The sequence below is a fragment of the Arachis hypogaea genome, chromosome 13, assembly GCF_003086295.3.
Source record: "Arachis hypogaea cultivar Tifrunner chromosome 13, arahy.Tifrunner.gnm2.J5K5, whole genome shotgun sequence".
In the NCBI taxonomy this organism is placed as follows: domain Eukaryota; kingdom Viridiplantae; phylum Streptophyta; class Magnoliopsida; order Fabales; family Fabaceae; genus Arachis; species Arachis hypogaea.
In genome coordinates, this window is record NC_092048.1 from 37,128,852 (window position 1) to 37,146,319 (window position 17,468).

Here is a 17,468-nt window from a genome sequence, read left to right on the forward strand (position 1 = left end):
ATCGGTTAAATCAATGATCTAATAGTCTGATTGGTTCAATTACTCATTCGATTTTGACAATTATAGTTTAAGTAGATATAAAAAATCCTAAATTCTTAATAAAAAATGCTATTCGTACACCAAAATCGGTAACTAAAATCTGTCACCAATGTATTTGTGTATAAATACATATGTGATTTAATTTATTTTCAATGTGTATTTATATTTTAATATGTATTTAATACTGGTGACTGATTTTGATACACATGTAATATAGTCTAATTCCTAATAGCCTCATTTTAATACATAATTTAGGAATTAGAAATTAAGAATAAGAATCTTTTTGGACCTGAGTCGCACAGTATTAAAAAAAGCTTTTCAATCAACCTCCCAAGTAAAGGCCCAAAATGGGGTTATGTTGGCCCAAAATGAAGCTGAGCAGAATGGTCAAAAACGTCTTGTGAGTTGTGAGAAAGCGAGGAGGAGTAGGTGTAGCTGTAGGATGATGCTGAAGGCGTGGAAATGGTACCAGAATTGCCTTTCTGTTCATCCCGTCAAGACCCAGGTCATCAGCTCCGGCGTCCTCTGGGCTGTTGGTGACGTCACTGCTCAATACATTACTCACTCCGCCGCCAAGAAGCGTCTTCAACTCTCTGCCACGGTATCCAACTCGCAACTCACAACTCTTTTATAGTGTTATCATCCTCTCTGCTGTGGGTTTCACTCACCAATTTCCGTTCCCTTGCATTTGGTAGGATGAAGAACCTAAATTTGTTATAAACTGGAACCGCGTTGCTGTTACAAGTATGTTTGGATTCGGTTTCGTTGGACCTGTTGGCCACTTCTGGTACCTACCTAGTTCTCATTCTCCTCATTTCTTGAATGTCGCGTCAGTGATTCACATAGATCTCAATTTGTCAAGGAATCCAATAACTGTTTCTGAATCGATTTTGATTTATATCCCTCTTTGATGTGCATGTTATTAGTTGACTAGGGCTTATTTAGAAATAGATTCCAGGCTTGCCTATTGCCTAATGTTTGGTTACAATTGAAAACTACTTGTCAAATTGAAATTCCATTTAGAACATATGATCTCAAGTGTACCAAAAGAGGGTGAAGCATCATTGAATTTAGTCATGATAGTAGCAATTTGCTAATTGTCTCATGCCAATTTTTCATGTAGGTATGAGGGTTTGGACAAATTCATAAGACTTAAGCTTCACCTTATGCCAAAGTCTGCGCGAGCTGTAGCCACGAAAGTAGCAATGGATGGCATCATATTTGGTCCGATCCATTTGTTTGTGTTCTTTACTTACATAGGATTATGCTCAGGCAAGACTATTCCTCAGGTGAAGGAAGACTTGAAGAACAACTTTTTCCCAGCTTTGATTGTAGAAGGTGGTGTGTGGCCATTTGTGCAGGTCTTCAATTTCCGGTATGTTCCTGTGAAGTACCAGCTTCTCTATGTGAACTTGTTCTGCCTGCTGGATAGTGCTTTCCTCTCTTGGTTGGAGCAACAGAAGGATGCACCTTGGAAACAGTGGTTTAAACCATTTCATTCTTCCCGTGAAAAAAGAAGCCAATAAGCCAATGCTCATGAAAAGATTATTAATATTTTTACTCCTGGTTCTCCTCCATGAACCTTGTTCTGGAAATTCACTGTAGTATCAAAATGGTTTCTAACCCTACATAACATACATTGAGTAAACATAGGTGAAACTCAACATGATGCATTTATTGATTAGTGTTTAAATATTTTGTTTATTTGATTTTTATCCCAGCCCCCAGAATTCTTGTGTCTGGTAAGTGGTAATTAAAAATGAACTTATTAAAACGGCTTATGCCACCTCCATTTGGGACCTTCTTTTGACTTATGCTTGTTAGCTAATTGCCACATGCTGAGAAAAGAGAGATGATAGGTTCTAGGTTGGGGATAAATAGAGAAGAGAACAGGAGTATTTTTGGTATTTTATAAATAAACGATTATTATATGTTGGACAATTAAAAAGAAGGTGAATATACTTCAGATAATTTTTTTGGTAAAATTATCAAAGTTAATTCTACAAAATCAAGTCTATAGAAATTCAAATCCAAAGTCTTACTTATCAAGTATAACTAGTTTGATTCAATTTGTATATGTGCCGTAAAATATACAAAATTTACATGCTTACCCATGTGGATTGGACTAATTGGGATTAAACTTCAAGTCTCCCCCAATATTAATAATTTTTAAGCTCCAAAATGGTAAAAAAAAAAAAAAAAAACTTTACTTTCATTTCTATTTTCTAATGTTTTTTGAAAGGAGAGAGAAGAAAAAGGAGAGGGGGCAGGCACCCTGAATGTGGTGATGATTCGGAGATGTACTTTACAAACAAAACCAGATTCAATTCAACAACGAAACAGTGTCTGTGTTGGTGTCCTTAACGCTTTATAGACAAGCCGAACACTTACCAGTTCGTAGTATCCGATGTAGCTAGTAGCTAGTAGCTAGCAGCTAGCTCCCACGTGAACTAAACCAATGCAAACAACCCCAATCACCACCACATCCTCCTCCTTCTTCATCCTTAACAACCATGGCTTCCACCCAAAGCAGCTCCGCCTTTTCTCTCTCCATCTTCTTCATATTCATCGCCCTCTTTCTCTACCATTTCCACTTTCAATCTCAACCTTCTTCCCCTAACCCATCCCAAACCCTACCCCCAAATTCTACCGACCACGGAACCCCCTCTCGCCGCAACTACATCGTGCGGTTCCGCCACTACAAGACCGCCCACCATCACCGCTCCTATCTGGAATCCAACCTCCGATCCCGAGGCTGGCACTGGATCCACCGCCACAACCCTGCCGCCAAGTTCCCCACCGACTTTGCCTTGGTTTCTGTTGAAGATTCTGTTGAGGATGGATTGATTCGACAGATTGAGGCTCTGCCACTGGTCAAGGACTTGCATTTGGACATGAGCTACACCAGGGGTCTTCTCCACAAGGATCGCACCCACAAAGGCAAAGGTGGTGCCTTTGTCGATGGCAAGAAGCGCCCTGGCAAGATATTCACGTCCATGTCGTTTACCGAGGAACCATATAGAGATGGAGATGATGAACCACCCCATTGCTCCTTCACTCGAAACTCTTCCGTCAAGTTGGGACGCCAACTCTTGATGCAGGTGAAGATCAATCTTAAAGTCATAAAATTTGTTTCATATGGTTAGTCTTTCTTGTTTATAAAATGGATTAGATTTGATTAGAGTTTTGTGGATTAAGAATTGATGTGTAAGTTTAAGGATTAAGTTGTCTATTTGCGTGTTAGTTATATTTCAATAAGTGGGGAAAGGGAATGTAGATAACTCAGAGACACACACACACAATGAGACTTGTTTTTGTGTCTTCTTGTGGCAGAGATCTCAAGTGACTTCCATGTTTGGGGCGGAGGATCTCTGGGCAAAAGGGTACACTGGTGCAAAAGTCAAAATGGCTATATTTGATACAGGCATTCGAGCTGATCACCCTCATTTTCGTAACATCAAGGTATTGATTTTTGGAACTGTTATTGCCGCATGTTCGTTTGGAGATGTTTTGTTCTTTGGTTGTTCTTAGTGTTGAGGACATTTACAGGAACGAACAAATTGGACCAATGAGGATACGTTAAATGATAATCTTGGACATGGGACCTTTGTTGCTGGTGTTATTGCTGGGGTAGATGCAGAGTGCCTTGGTTTCGCACCAGATACAGAGATTTATGCATTTCGTGTGTTCACTGATGCACAGGTAATGCCTGTTGGATATTCTTGTCACACTCACTGTTCTTTTCCTTGACTACATTTGAGTTTCATTAACCAAAACTATCTTCATTGTTTGCTTACTCATTAACTGCCCATTGTCATATGGTTACTAACCAATAAATCATCAACAAGATCTGAATAGGGGAATGTACATGTGTTTTTTACTGCAGTTGTCACAAATTGTTGACAGCTGATACAGGCCTGTCATAACTAAGTTGCATAAGTTTTGCAGTTCTTATGCTAATAATACTATTATTTTGTAATATTGGCAATATTTTGAGAAGAATTCATTCAGCCTATTGCAGGTTTCATACACATCATGGTTCCTTGATGCCTTCAACTATGCAATTGCAACCAATATGGATGTGCTAAACTTGAGCATTGGTGGACCTGATTATTTGGATCTTCCATTTGTTGAGAAGGTAATTTTCTTCTATCCATCCATTCTTGCTTTTTAATTTGATAACATTATATGTTTGATGTGATTTTAAGATTTAAAGAATATAGATTGGTTTTAAATTTATATAACATAACTATTATGTGTAAAGAAACCATTTTTTGTTGACAATTGAGAAAGAAATTTCCTCTTACAAAGTGTTATTTTGATAAATTGTTTGACCAGATATGGGAAATAACAGCAAATAATATAATCATGGTCTCTGCAATTGGAAATGATGGACCGCTTTATGGAACTTTGAACAATCCAGCTGATCAAAGTGATGTTATTGGCGTTGGTGGCATTGACTATAGTGACCATATTGCTTCATTTTCCTCACGTGGCATGAGTACTTGGGAACTTCCTCATGGGTAATGTTTACTTATTTATTTCTACTTATATTTCATGGATCCTTCTCCCAATACAGGTTTAATGAGGATTTCTTGCACTTACTTCCTTTTTTGGATAGAAGACTTTTTAGCATTTGTACTTTTTTGAGTTCATCATACAGTAGATATTTTGTTTGGTTGTATTGTCTACTTCCAATCTCGTGGTAATAGTTGGGTTCTGCTGATACTTGTTAAAAAAGATGCCATTTAAATGCAAAGTTGGTTTTTTAATACTTAAGATCATTGTCTTTGAATTTCTAATAACCTCTGGACCTTACAGTTATGGTCGTGTGAAGCCAGACATAGTTGCATACGGACGGGATATAATGGGATCCAAGATTAGCAAGGGTTGCAAAAGCTTATCAGGAACAAGTGTAGCAAGTCCTGTAGTTGCCGGTGTTGTGTGCTTGCTTGTAAGTATCATCCCTGCATCCAATCGAAAAGACATCTTAAACCCAGCAAGTATGAAACAAGCATTGGTTGAGGGTGCTGCAAAGCTCTCTGGGCCTAACATGTTTGAGCAAGGTGCTGGCCGAGTTGATTTGTAAGTTCCACTTTGACTGGTCCCCTTTCATTTTGTCTTTGTCTTATTTTGAACTTTGATATGGTGATCATCGTCATTACCATTGCCATTTCCACTACAATAAATTAATAATGATTTTACCTTTAGATTCTTTAATAATTTCATTTATATATTCTTACTTGTTAACATAATTGTCAGGCTCGAATCATATGGGATTCTTAAGAGCTACAAGCCTAGGGCAAGTATCTTCCCCAACATCCTTGATTATACAGATTGTCCTTATACATGGCCTTTTTGTCGCCAACCACTCTATGCAGGATCTATGCCTGTCATCTTCAATGCCACCATTTTGAATGGAATGGGTGTTATTGGCTATGTCGAAGGCCCACCAACATGGCATCCTTCTGATGAGGTGGGGAATCTTTTAAGCATTCATTTTACACATTCAGAGATTATCTGGCCTTGGACTGGTTATTTAGCACTTCACATGCAAATCAAGGAAGAAGGTGCCCAGTTTTCTGGAATTATTGAAGGCAATGTAACCCTTACAGTTTCTAGCCCACCTGCTCAAGGAGAGAGCCCTCAAACTAGCATTTGTGTGCTTCAATTGAAGTTGAAAGTGGTACCGACGCCACCTCGATCCAAACGAATTTTGTGGGATCAGTTTCATAGTATTAAATACCCACCTGGTTACATTCCGAGAGATTCGTTGGATGTTCGAAATGATATTCTTGACTGGCATGGTGATCATCTGCATACGAATTTTCACATTATGTTCAACATGTTAAGAGATGCTGATTATTATGTTGAAACACTTGGATCTCCTCTTACATGCTTTGATGCTCGTCAATATGGAACACTTTTGATGGTAGATCTTGAAGATGAGTACTTCCCCGAGGAGATTGAGAAACTTAGAGATGATGTCATGTATACTGGATTGGGGCTAGCCATCTTTGCAGAGTGGTATAATGTAGATACTATGGTGAAGATGAGATTCTTTGATGACAATACACGAAGTTGGTGGACCCCTGTTACTGGAGGATCAAATATTCCAGCACTGAATGATCTTTTGGCTCCATTTGGGATTGCTTTTGGAGACAAGATCCTGAATGGTGATTTTTCGCTTTTAGGCGAGCAAAGCCGATATGCTTCTGGAACAAATATTGTGAGGTTTCCTAGAGGTGGCCATGTACATAGCTTTCCCTTCTTGGATAGTTCCGAGAGTGGAGCCACTCAGAACGTGCTGTTGAATTCTGAAACCAAAGTGAGTTAACTTAATAGAGCTCTCTATTATTGCATTATATATTAAAATTTATACTAGCCAAGCAATCTTTTTATGGCTTCATTCTATGATATTTTATTTTATTTTATTTTATTCTTATACAGCATCATCTTGAAAGTTAGTTTTTTACTTTTAATGTTCTTGAGTTTAACGTTTAATGTTGACATTGAGAAGCTTTCTTAAATTATAGTGGTGTGTTTTGGTTGAAACAGCCCGACTCTCCAATTCTTGGTTTCACAGAGATGGGTGAAGGTCGTGTAGCTGTTTACGGTGATTCTAATTGTTTGGACAGTAGCCATATGGTCACTAATTGTTACTGGCTCCTAAAGAAAATGCTTGATTTTACTAGTACAGATGCAAGGGATCCTGTGCTGTTCTCCAATTCAGTTAAACTAGACATTTCGTTGTACGAAGATGATAATCAATTGCCATCTCGGAGAACTGATGTCAATTTCTCAACATATTCGGCGGTTGTGGGAAAGGATTTGATTTGCCGAACTGACACAAGATTTGAAGTATGGGGAACCAAGGGCTACAGTCTGCAGCTTCAAGGAAGAACAAAAAAGTTGCCTGGTTATCCTCTCATTGATTTGGGAAGAGGGTTGAACTCAACTCTGGCTACTTCTACTAGAAGGAATCGAATATTTAACACACGGAACAAGGGTGACTCCGTTGGGAATACGTACTTGGGCCTATTCTATGGAGATGAGGCAAGTTATAATCACTTTATCTTTTTAATGTTTGTTGTAGTATGATACCAGTAGATAGTGCATATGGCTGATAATCTAAAATTTTCTCATTTATCTTGCAGCTTGATGCACCTAAGCTTGTTGGTATTAACTGGCTTGTACCAGCTGTAGTTGCAGCAACGGGTTAGTGAACACTTGATTGTTGCTCATTCAATTTTAGATTAGTATATCCGTTTTGCGCTTCAATGCTTTATCTTTTGTGGCAGGTTTTCTGCTATTATGTTTTTGGCGCATTCGCCAAAAGCGACGGCGGCGAAGGAAAGGATCAGGCGCTGGCAGATTGGCCAACTTATTATAGCTGTGTTATTTAATTTATTGTAACAGTAGCCTCTAGAGAAATTTTCCTGTAGCATAGATAAATTGGAGCGTTTCCCCTCTGGTCATCTTAGGAAGATAGTCATATAAGGTGATGAGAAATCAATCGTGTTTTGTTCTTGGGATACTTGGAATCAGATGAAGAATTATGCATCTGAAACGTTCTTATCTACTCATTCAACAGAAATAGATATGTAAGTTGTTTGTGTTTAGCTATATGCATATTAAGCTTTAAATTAAGCAAGGTTGCCGTAATTCAAGAGTAAATACTGTGAGGACCTGGAATTGCTCAAGAAACTTGCTGTGTGAGAACCTTGCCAAGTCTGTGTTTTGCTTCAATGCCTTAAGCTTTCATGGCAGGTGTTTTGCTATTTTGATAATGCCCAAGGCAACAACTAGAAAATAACTCGCTTCTTTTGTTTAAGATAATATAAAAATTGTTTATATGCATTTGTATCTAATTTGTAGATAAATAATGTTTTACAAACAGTATATATTATTTTTATTTACAAGATATTATCGAAATTAATTAAGTATTTTACAATGGAAGTATTGTTGTCTAAATCTTGGTTTTCAAATATAAAGAAAATAGTAACGGTGATCCACTCACGAGGTTTGCGTAGCCAAGGTCGTTGTTCAGATGAGTTAGTTCACGCCAACTTACTTGTGGGTTCATTAACCTCACTAATCGTTCTTGTGAACATTTTGATCATGTCTTGCTTGTACTGTGCAGCCTCACAGTCTGAGCTTACATTAGAAGTGCACTCAGCAACTTGAGACGCATCTCCCTTCAGTGCACAAACTATCTGCACCTTACAATGCATTGAAGACAAGTCATATGTGAAATTCACCCGAGTCATGGATGGTCGACGATCAGCTGAATAACGTAAGGAAGCGGCTGCACATGCCACCATGCGAGCCATCTCAGAGGGTTCATATAGATTCTGGAGCCTTGGATCAACCACAGCATCAAAAGCATTACTCTGTAAAGCACGTCTCAGCCAAGGCATTGCCTCACAGCATTGCATGATCAGATCCATGCAGACTCAAAGTCTATCAATAGCAATACAAGAAAATAGTAATACATGACGAGTTAATAAGGACAAAACAATACAAAGATAATTTGTATATGAGAAATAGATGGAACTGAACAAGAATATAGAAAATAGCGGAAATAATATGATAAAATGGTAAAATTATAATCTCTCATACATAGAGAAGTCTATAAAAATTCATATAAAGAAATTACACATATGAGTGGCCTTACTACTTTTCTCTTTAAATTTCACTCACTAATTCTATACAAAACATGACATACATTAGCAAATGCCTTAATCCCTATATATAGTATTTTGTGGAGGTGTATTTAATTTACAAGTTGATTAAGTTGTGCACAAATTGCACAAGTATGTACTAGAGTTCTTTAACATTCATCTTTATCAAGTTGTATGGCAAGTTGATAAATATCAACTTATGTAACAATTCATTCTTTGACTAAGTCAAAAATTGCAACTAAGCTAATTTATCTTTAAGTTACAAATTTTGACTAAAACTTTGACTATGTAAGTTGGACAATTTACAAGTAATTTCATGAGTCTCCTAATTTGATAAGAACCATTTGCATCATACTTGATTCTAGACCAAGATTAAGTTCTATTATGTTCTTTAATTTTCTTGAAACTTAATCATGCTCCACTTGTATCAGTTGTAACCTCTAGCTATTTTTGTTGACTTCAAACCAACAGAATAATTTTGCTTCTTTTCACAATCACTCACTCAAAATTATTCTTTTAGTGTATTCGTACTACTCATATTTTCAATAGGCCAAAAGAAGATCTGCACCAATTAAATTTATCTGTATTGATTGATTTTGTCATGATATCTGCAAGATTATCATTGGTGTGAATTTTTTGCATATCCACTTTTCTTCCTCCACTACTTCACGAACAAAATGATATTGAACGCCGATGTGCTTCGTTCTTGAGTGAAAGGTTGGATTTCTTGTGATGTGCAAGGTACTCTGACTGTCACAAAATATTGGAATCATATCCTTATTGTGCCTGAATTCCTCCGTTAACATTTGCAACTAAATTGCTTCATTACAAGATTGCGTAGATGCCATAATATGTTCAGCTTCTGTAATTAATAATGCTACAATTGCTTGTAATTTTGATAACCAACTTATTGCACCTCTTGCAAGTGTGAACACATATCCCGGGATTTTCTTTTGTCAAGGTCTCCTGTGAAATCAGAATCAACATAACCTTTAATGGTAAATTTAGATCCTCCAAAACATAAAACAACATTAAAGGTTCCTTTGATATATCTCAGGATCCTCTTCACAACACTCTAGTGCTCTTTTCTTGGATTTGCCATGAATCTGCTGACCATCCCGACAGATTGAGCGATATCTGGTCTGGTGCAAATCATGACGTATATAAGGCTTCTCACTGCAGATGCATATAATACTCGAGACATTTCTATCTTCTCTGCTTCACTGCTACGATACATCTCAGAAGATAATTTAAAATTGACAGGAAGTGGGGTAGATATTGACTTACACTCTTGCATGTTGAAGCACCACAAGACCTTCCTCAAGTAATTTTCTTGGGATAGCCAAATCTTCCTAACTTTTCTGTCTCGGTAAATCTACATTCCCAAAATCTTGTTTGTTGGTCCCAGATCATTCATATCGAACTCCCTATCCAATTGGGCCTTTAATTCCTTACTACGATCTTTGTTGGGACCTATCACCAACATGTCATCCACGTACAACAGTAGAATGATGAAATCACCACTACTAGACCTCTTGTAATAAGTACAATAGTCTGATTAAAATCTGTTGTAATCAAGACTAATAATGAAGGAATCAAACTCTTATACCAACATCTCGGTGCCTGCTTTAGGTTGTACATAAATTTGGTTAACTTGCAAACCAAGTTTTCTTTTTCTGATTCTTCAAAGCCTTTTGGTTGGAGCATATATGTTTCTTCTTCAAGTTCACCATGAAGAAAGATAGTCTTTATATTTAGTTGCTCTAGATGTAAGTCATACACAGTACATATAGTAAGAACTATTCTTATTGTAGAAATTCTAATTGCTGGAGAAAAAATTTCATTGAAATTAATACTTTCTTTCTGAGCAAATCCCTTTACCACCAATCTTGCACGACAACGTTTTATCTGGTAGTGATTGTCACGCTTTATTTGTAAACCCATTTGTTACCAATTGCTTTCCTTCTGTCCGGAAGTGGGACAAGCTCCCACGTCTTGTGTTCTGTGTAGTGCTTCTATTTCTTCTTGCATGGCTATCATTCATAAAGAAGAATCTGGACTTTCAACAGACCTTGAAAGGTTGTGGTTCTCCATCTTCAGTAACCAAACAATATACATCATGGTAAGTCATGACATAGTCGGCATGCCATGATGGTTTTCTTAGTTCACATGTTATTCTGCGAGTTTCAGCTGGTCCTTGTACAACTTACTCAGATTCTGCTTCAGAAGAGTAATTTTCTCTAACATCTTTATTGATAATAACTTTGTGGGCAGTGGGTCCTACAAACGATACCCTTTTACATTGTTAGCATAGTCCAAGAAGATATACTTTCTTGATTTAGGATCAAGCTTTGTTCTTTCTTGGATATTGAACATCACATAAACAGGACATCCAAACATATAGAGAGAAGAATAATCAGGTGGCTTACCTTGCCACATCTCTATTGGAGTTTTCAACCCAATTCCTGTTGACGGCGATCAGTTAATCACGTAGCAGGCTGTTTTGACTACTTCTGCCCAAAAAGACTTGACTAATCTTGCAATCCGCAACATAGCTCAAGTTCTTTCTAGAAGAGTTCTGTTCATTCGCTCTGCAACACCATTTTGCTGAGGTGTATATGCAACCGTGAATTGCTTCTGAATACCCTCGTGCTTTCAAAATGCAATGAAATTACCATCAATGTATTCTCCTTCATTGTTTGTCCTTAAACACTTTATTTTATTTCCAGTTTCAAGCTCTATTCATGCTTTAAACACCTTGAATACTGGAAACACATCTGACTTCTTCTTGGTGGAAAATACCCACACTTTTCGTGAGTAATCATCTATGAAAGAGACAAAATATTTTACTCTTTCTAGTAATAATTCTGGTGATTCCCACACATCATAATGAATCAAGTTTAGTATGTGCTTGCTTCTAGTGGTTGATCTTTCAAATTTTAATCTATGCTACTTGCTTGTCACACAGTGCTCACAAAAAGGTAAATTCACCATTTTAAACTCTGGAAGGAGATTATGTTCTGCAAGAACTTATAGATCACGTTCTGACATATGACCTAATTTGCGATGCCACAACATCGTTGTATCTTCTTGGTCTGCAGATGCAACTGATATTTTTGCATCTTGAACTATATCTCCAGAAAGTAAGTAGAGATTAGTTGTTAACCATTTTGACTTCATGATTACACGAGCACCATTAGTCACCTTCAATGATACATTTTCAATATTAATATTGTACCTTTGAAAATCCAACAGCCCAACGGATAACAATTTTTTTCTTAGGCCATTCACATGTCTTACACTTTGAACGGTATGGATGAAACTATCAAACATCTTATTTTTTATTGTACTAATTCTCACAATTTCTACAGCATGATTATCTCCCATGAGGACAGATCCTTTTGAAATAGGTTCATAAGTGCTAAACCACTCATGTGTGGAGTCATGTGATATGTTGCTGCACAATCCAATAGCCAGACATCAGCTAGTGATTTATTGTCTTCATAACCAATAGCAGCTTCGATGCACAAGACATCTCCATCATCAGAGATGTTTGCAACACAACCATGTGAGGTAGTTGCATTAGCAGTTTCATCTATACTTTTCTTATTGAACCAACAATCTTTTTTCAAGCACCATTTCTAGCCACAATTGTAACAAGTAAGGTTCTTCTTTCGAGACCTTGATCTACCATGACTCCGTTAATCTTATTCTCATCACCGACAAAGCTTCTACTTGTTTAGAACTTTTCATTCGATCATCTTTATTTTTTGCGCCTCCTTTCTTCTGCAAGAATAGCGGCAGCAACATCATCAAATTGAAGTTTATCAGCAATATTATTATTTGTGTTGTTGATGATAAGTTGATTATACGAGTTTGGTAAACTTTGGAGAAGAAGTTTAACACGTTTATTTTTTACAATTTGATACTCCATGGCTGTCAGTAGTGAAAATATAGTATTAAAATTGTTGACGTGATCCGTCATCGATGTAGATTCACTCATACGAAGAATATAGAGCCTCATTTTCATGAATATCCTATTGTGAAGTGACTTTGCCTCGTATAACTTAGTGAGTGCCTCTCAAATCTCCTTTGTTGTCTGTTTCTTCGAGATGCTTGATGGTGCATGAAATTTGAACTCACACAACTTCACTGGCAAGTGCATCGGGTCGTCCAAGTAATACCTCAAGTGAGTGAGAGTCGATCCCACGAGGATTGTTGGATTGAGCAAGCAATAGTTATCTTGCTGGACTTAGTTAGGAAAATAGTAAAAAAGAAGGTTGTTGTTGTAAACGCATAAAATAAGATAAGAATGTCACGACCCAAAATGAGCCATGACTGGCGCTCAGGAAAATAATCCTATAGCAAGCCTAACATAGTCAAATATAAGTTCAATAAGCAAGTACAAATATTTTACAAGTTCTAAAATAAATAGTTATATACTTTTAACAAAAAATTAAAATAACTAAGAATGGTTGGTCCTGCCTGTGACATATGGAGCATACACTTCTAGGAATTCGACAAAGAATAAGTACTCATTGCAGACCGTTACTCTTGAATAGAAAGTCTCACACAGTCAAATATTTGTTCCTGAAAAATATTTTTAGAAAAACGGGGTGAGTTTTGTAACTCAGTGACCAGACAATACATCTATAATCAACATGAGACTATACAAACATTATCATTAAAGTAATTTTAATTAGAAAATAATAGTTGATAATAATAAGTGAATCAATAAGGGAGTTCTCATACAGAAATCAAATCAAAAGTCCACACTTGGGCGGCTCCACCTCTATGGGTAGCCCTTTCCTCTTGTGTGTCCTAACAGAATAACAGATCTAACGTGTGGCCTACACGTTAGGCTAGCAACACCCCTGCTAGCTGGAGTCTGAGTTAGATGCATCTAAGTTAACGTCATAACCGCCGTTTACTACGGTTTTCTAATACGAGCCTCCCAAACTAATTCAAAACATATAATTTCAAATACAACAAATATTTGATCTTTCAAATATATAAGGTATCGAATCGAATCGAATCAAATCAAATTAAATCATACTTTTTCATCAGAAATCTTTTCTCAATCATACTTTTTCAACCATGAGAGATTTCAAATATATTTCACAATTTTTAGAGTGAGTATCAACAAATACTTCAATGCTTCAAAAACAAATATTCAAATAAAATCAAACATTTTAGAATAATGCAAAACTTCATCAAAAATATATATAGTCTCATGTATAGTTTCCAAAAGTATAAACTTCATAAAAATGAGTTATTTAATTCTAATAAATCAATTATTTTAATCAATTCAAAACCGTTCAAAGCAAATATAGCTATAATTCAAAGATCATAATAGATATCAAAATAATTGTAGATGCACAATCAAACAATCATAAATATAAAGCCTACTCACAACGTAGTCTCTAGGGACCGAAGATACCAAACCCAGAGTGCCAAATTCAAGGTAAGGAGGATTGAAGTGGAATGGAACGAATGAGCGTAGAATTTGAACCGGAGTAGCGACAAGATAGAGCTGGCTATAGTTCTCGATTGTTAAAACTATAATCCGAACGCACCGACGGAACCTTTCCTCTCAACCCGAAATTGCGGCAGCCACAACCTCAGCTCCAAATCACTTTCTCAGCAACTACAACGACTCGGACTTAAGGGAAACAAGTAGCGGCAGCACCGGTGGTGGTTCCGGCAACAACAGCGCCATACCCATTGACCAGAAACCCCGACAGCGGCGGCGGCAGAAGAACGGCGACCTCAATGTGACTTTCCAGCGGCCAGAGGTGCAGTGGCTCTTGCGGCAGCAGCGAGCCACTCCAGCAACCCCTTGTGCAAGCTCTCTTCCTCCGGCAGCGACCCAGACGGTGACGACTCTCCACGGACGGCGGCGGGCCTTCGGCGGCGGTGCAGCTCCAGTGACGACGGTGCATGGCGGGACAGCGTTCCTCTCTTCCTCGAGCTCTCCCTCTCACTGGCGCTCAAGGACGACGGCGAGGGTGGCTTCAATGGCGGCGGTTGCAGCTCGCGATGACAGAGACGCTCCTCCGCGACGGCGCAGTTGGCAACGATGGGCATGAACGGCAGCAGCGACCTCCCTCTCTTCTCCGCGTCAGTGTAGGTGCGTGTGTGTGGGGATGAGCGACGGCATGAGGATGAGCGAGGGGAGTGCGTCCATGAGTGTGTGTTTCTACGAAGAGGGTGTGGGAGGAGTGGGGGTGGGAGCTCGACGGCTAGTGAGGGGCTGAGGGTTGAGAGAGTGTTTTTGTGTGATTAGGGTTAGGGAAAAAGTAAAGGAAGAGTGGCCCACAAATTTGTTTTTTTTTTTTTTTTTTGGAGCTATTACATTCTTCCCTCCTTTAGAAATTCGGTCCCCGAATTTCAACTTACTATTATATTTCCTCTTCGGCAGTACAAGTCACATCTATTTCGTACAACTAGACCCTGATGCAAGAAATGATGCATTTAGGAATAAGGAAAGAAAACAACATTGAGACAACCTTATCAGAAAGAAGTATAACCACATCATGACACCATAAGTTTAATAATTTGCACAAATAGATAGCAAGAACAAGGCTAAAAATTAAGCTATCTGAGCAAAGTTGCAGAAAAGAACTTAAGCACATTAACTATACAATATTATATCCAGATACAAATTGAACCCAATGCATAACGAAAAACATTTTGCAGATATTATGCAACAATCAAATGCTGTACATTTTCTTAATATTCACATATACAATGTAGCAAAAGGAATCGATATGAAGCACCATCAATCACAAAGAACAGATTGCATAATTAGAATGATATGAAAAATTTCAAAAGCACACTACAAACTCTAATTGGAGTCCAAATAACATAGCCAAAAGTGTAAAACATATAGAGTAACACAAATTCCAACAATACACCCAAAACATAAAGCAATAATTAAAAAGCACAATCATATGAGATTCCAAGAGTTCGAGTTCAATTATGTGGTGGATAAGGATGAGAAAAAAGAGAGGCAAGGTGAAGAATTAAGCATAATGTACATGGCCAGAATTCCAGATTTAGAGACAAACATAACCACCACATCAAACCAAGCATGCAAGATATAGCCAACAAAACATTTTCAAATCATATTATGCATATTAACCTTAAATGTCAAGTGATAAGAGGTAGGAAGGTTAAACAAAAGGAAGGAATTTAATCGATCTACAAGGCTCTTTAAGGGCATTGTGAAAGCAGCATATTAGTATGAATAGTTCCGCTTACTCAAACATAGCATTGGCCCTAGCCATCCTTTAGGTTAGCAATCGACAATCCCAAATAATAAACTAACAAATGTGCTACATATACACCAATTGATAAACAAACAAAATGCCATTAGTTGGGAAACAATACCACCAATCTAGCAAAGTTTTGAATTTCATTACTCAACCACCATTACAATGCAGGGCACTCAAGGAGTAATAGAACCACGGATTTAGTGAAGTCAAGAATATCGACAGGCGACAACATATTTCAATCAGTTGCAATCCTGAGCAACTTGAAACCAGCAAAGTGATGTCTCAAGAAAGTCATACAACATAGGATCAGTTAAGCAGCAGACTAATGAATTAATGTGACTGCCTCAAAAATTCGATCATGTTAAGAACTTTGCAAAGCCTATATATCTTTGGAAGAAAAATGGTTGATACAACAATTTAAAATAAATTGTACTTAGATCATGATGTGCAAATTTAAAGAATAATAGTACAACTGATAATCAAACCCTTAACGTATGAAGAAATGTCAACCTAAGATGTGGGCTATGAACTAAGGCAAAATACTAGTAGTAAAACAGTCGATTTTCAGAATTTCTAACAGACAATATTCAAAATACACTGTGATTGTTACCAAGGAAAAATTTGGCCAAAAAAGAACAACTTAACACAAAACCCTCAGTGCAGAGACTCTTTAATCAATTAAAATCCTTATTGGGCAAACAAGGTAGGATCCGCGACATAGTTAGATAATCAACAAAACCATGGGGTAATAGAAACTATTGATTCTGCAAATGAAACAAAATCAGAAAAAGAAAAAAAAAACCCCCTTTTTTTTTGAGACCATCAGTAAGAAGGAGTAACTTAATACAAAGCCAGCTACTAAATATCACCAAAATTCAAAACTACATAACAAAAACAACAATCTTATTAGCTAAGATAATCCAGCCAAAAGTACAAAACTAATTTATCTCACTGCTTTTCACTATTAAAACAAATGAATCAAAGCTCAACAGGCTGTAAAAAGACAAGCTGATAAATTTATTACACTCGAGCACATAGTCTGCAATCACACAATTACCAGAAGCATATAAAGCATCTGCACCCAATAAGCGATGATAGATCTGAATCAAACATCCATTTGCAACTCAATTCATTTCACAACCATCACTTGAGAAAATTATATAGTAACAAAAATAGTTTATTGACAAAAACATTTATGATGCTTGGCATTACTTAAAAACCAAAGAAATCGTCGGTGTGTCACTACAAAGTAACACAACACACAGCTTTCGAAATACGTACAAAAATATAATTGTAACTTTGTAAGGGCAAAGGCCATAGAGATAAATAAAAAGATGTACCACCACAACTAAAACCATGTGCTAGGAGCATTTTAAGGGGAAAATGAAGAAACAAGCCAAATCCACAAACAATTTGGGCAGAGCAAAATAAAAATTCACGAGTATAAATAATAGACATAAACAGGTTT

At 37.2% G+C, this 17,468-nt stretch overlaps 3 protein-coding genes across 4 annotated transcripts; 2 read left to right on the forward strand and 1 right to left on the reverse strand.

Annotated features, from left to right (window-relative positions):
* Positions 1–377: 377 nt before the first annotated feature.
* Positions 378–1,734, forward strand: LOC112738108 (protein SYM1). Its single transcript, XM_025788402.3, has 3 exons — positions 378–640; positions 735–826; positions 1,163–1,734. Exons 1-3 carry the CDS (start codon positions 395–397, stop codon positions 1,563–1,565), a joined length of 741 nt encoding a protein of 246 aa, XP_025644187.2. The 5' UTR covers positions 378–394; the 3' UTR covers positions 1,566–1,734.
* A 436-nt stretch (positions 1,735–2,170) lies between these two features.
* Positions 2,171–7,661, forward strand: LOC112738107 (subtilisin-like protease SBT6.1). 2 transcript variants are annotated; one of them, XM_025788400.3, is made up of 10 exons: positions 2,171–3,140; positions 3,373–3,501; positions 3,589–3,741; positions 4,061–4,177; positions 4,378–4,562; positions 4,861–5,124; positions 5,302–6,367; positions 6,598–7,095; positions 7,197–7,257; positions 7,341–7,661. In XM_025788400.3, exons 1-10 carry the CDS (start codon positions 2,553–2,555, stop codon positions 7,430–7,432), a joined length of 3,153 nt encoding a protein of 1,050 aa, XP_025644185.1. In that variant the 5' UTR covers positions 2,171–2,552; the 3' UTR covers positions 7,433–7,661. The 2 variants fall into 2 exon arrangements, with proteins under 2 accessions (XP_025644185.1, XP_072067888.1); XM_072211787.1 differs by having other exon boundaries at positions 2,245–3,140; positions 4,051–4,177.
* Positions 7,662–8,099: 438 nt separating this feature from the next.
* LOC112733582 (proline-rich receptor-like protein kinase PERK15) lies at positions 8,100–8,489 on the reverse strand. The gene has a single exon (XM_025782594.1). The coding sequence runs from the start codon at positions 8,487–8,489 to the stop codon at positions 8,100–8,102; it is 390 nt and encodes a 129-aa protein (XP_025638379.1).
* Between the last annotated feature and the right edge of the window lie 8,979 nt (positions 8,490–17,468).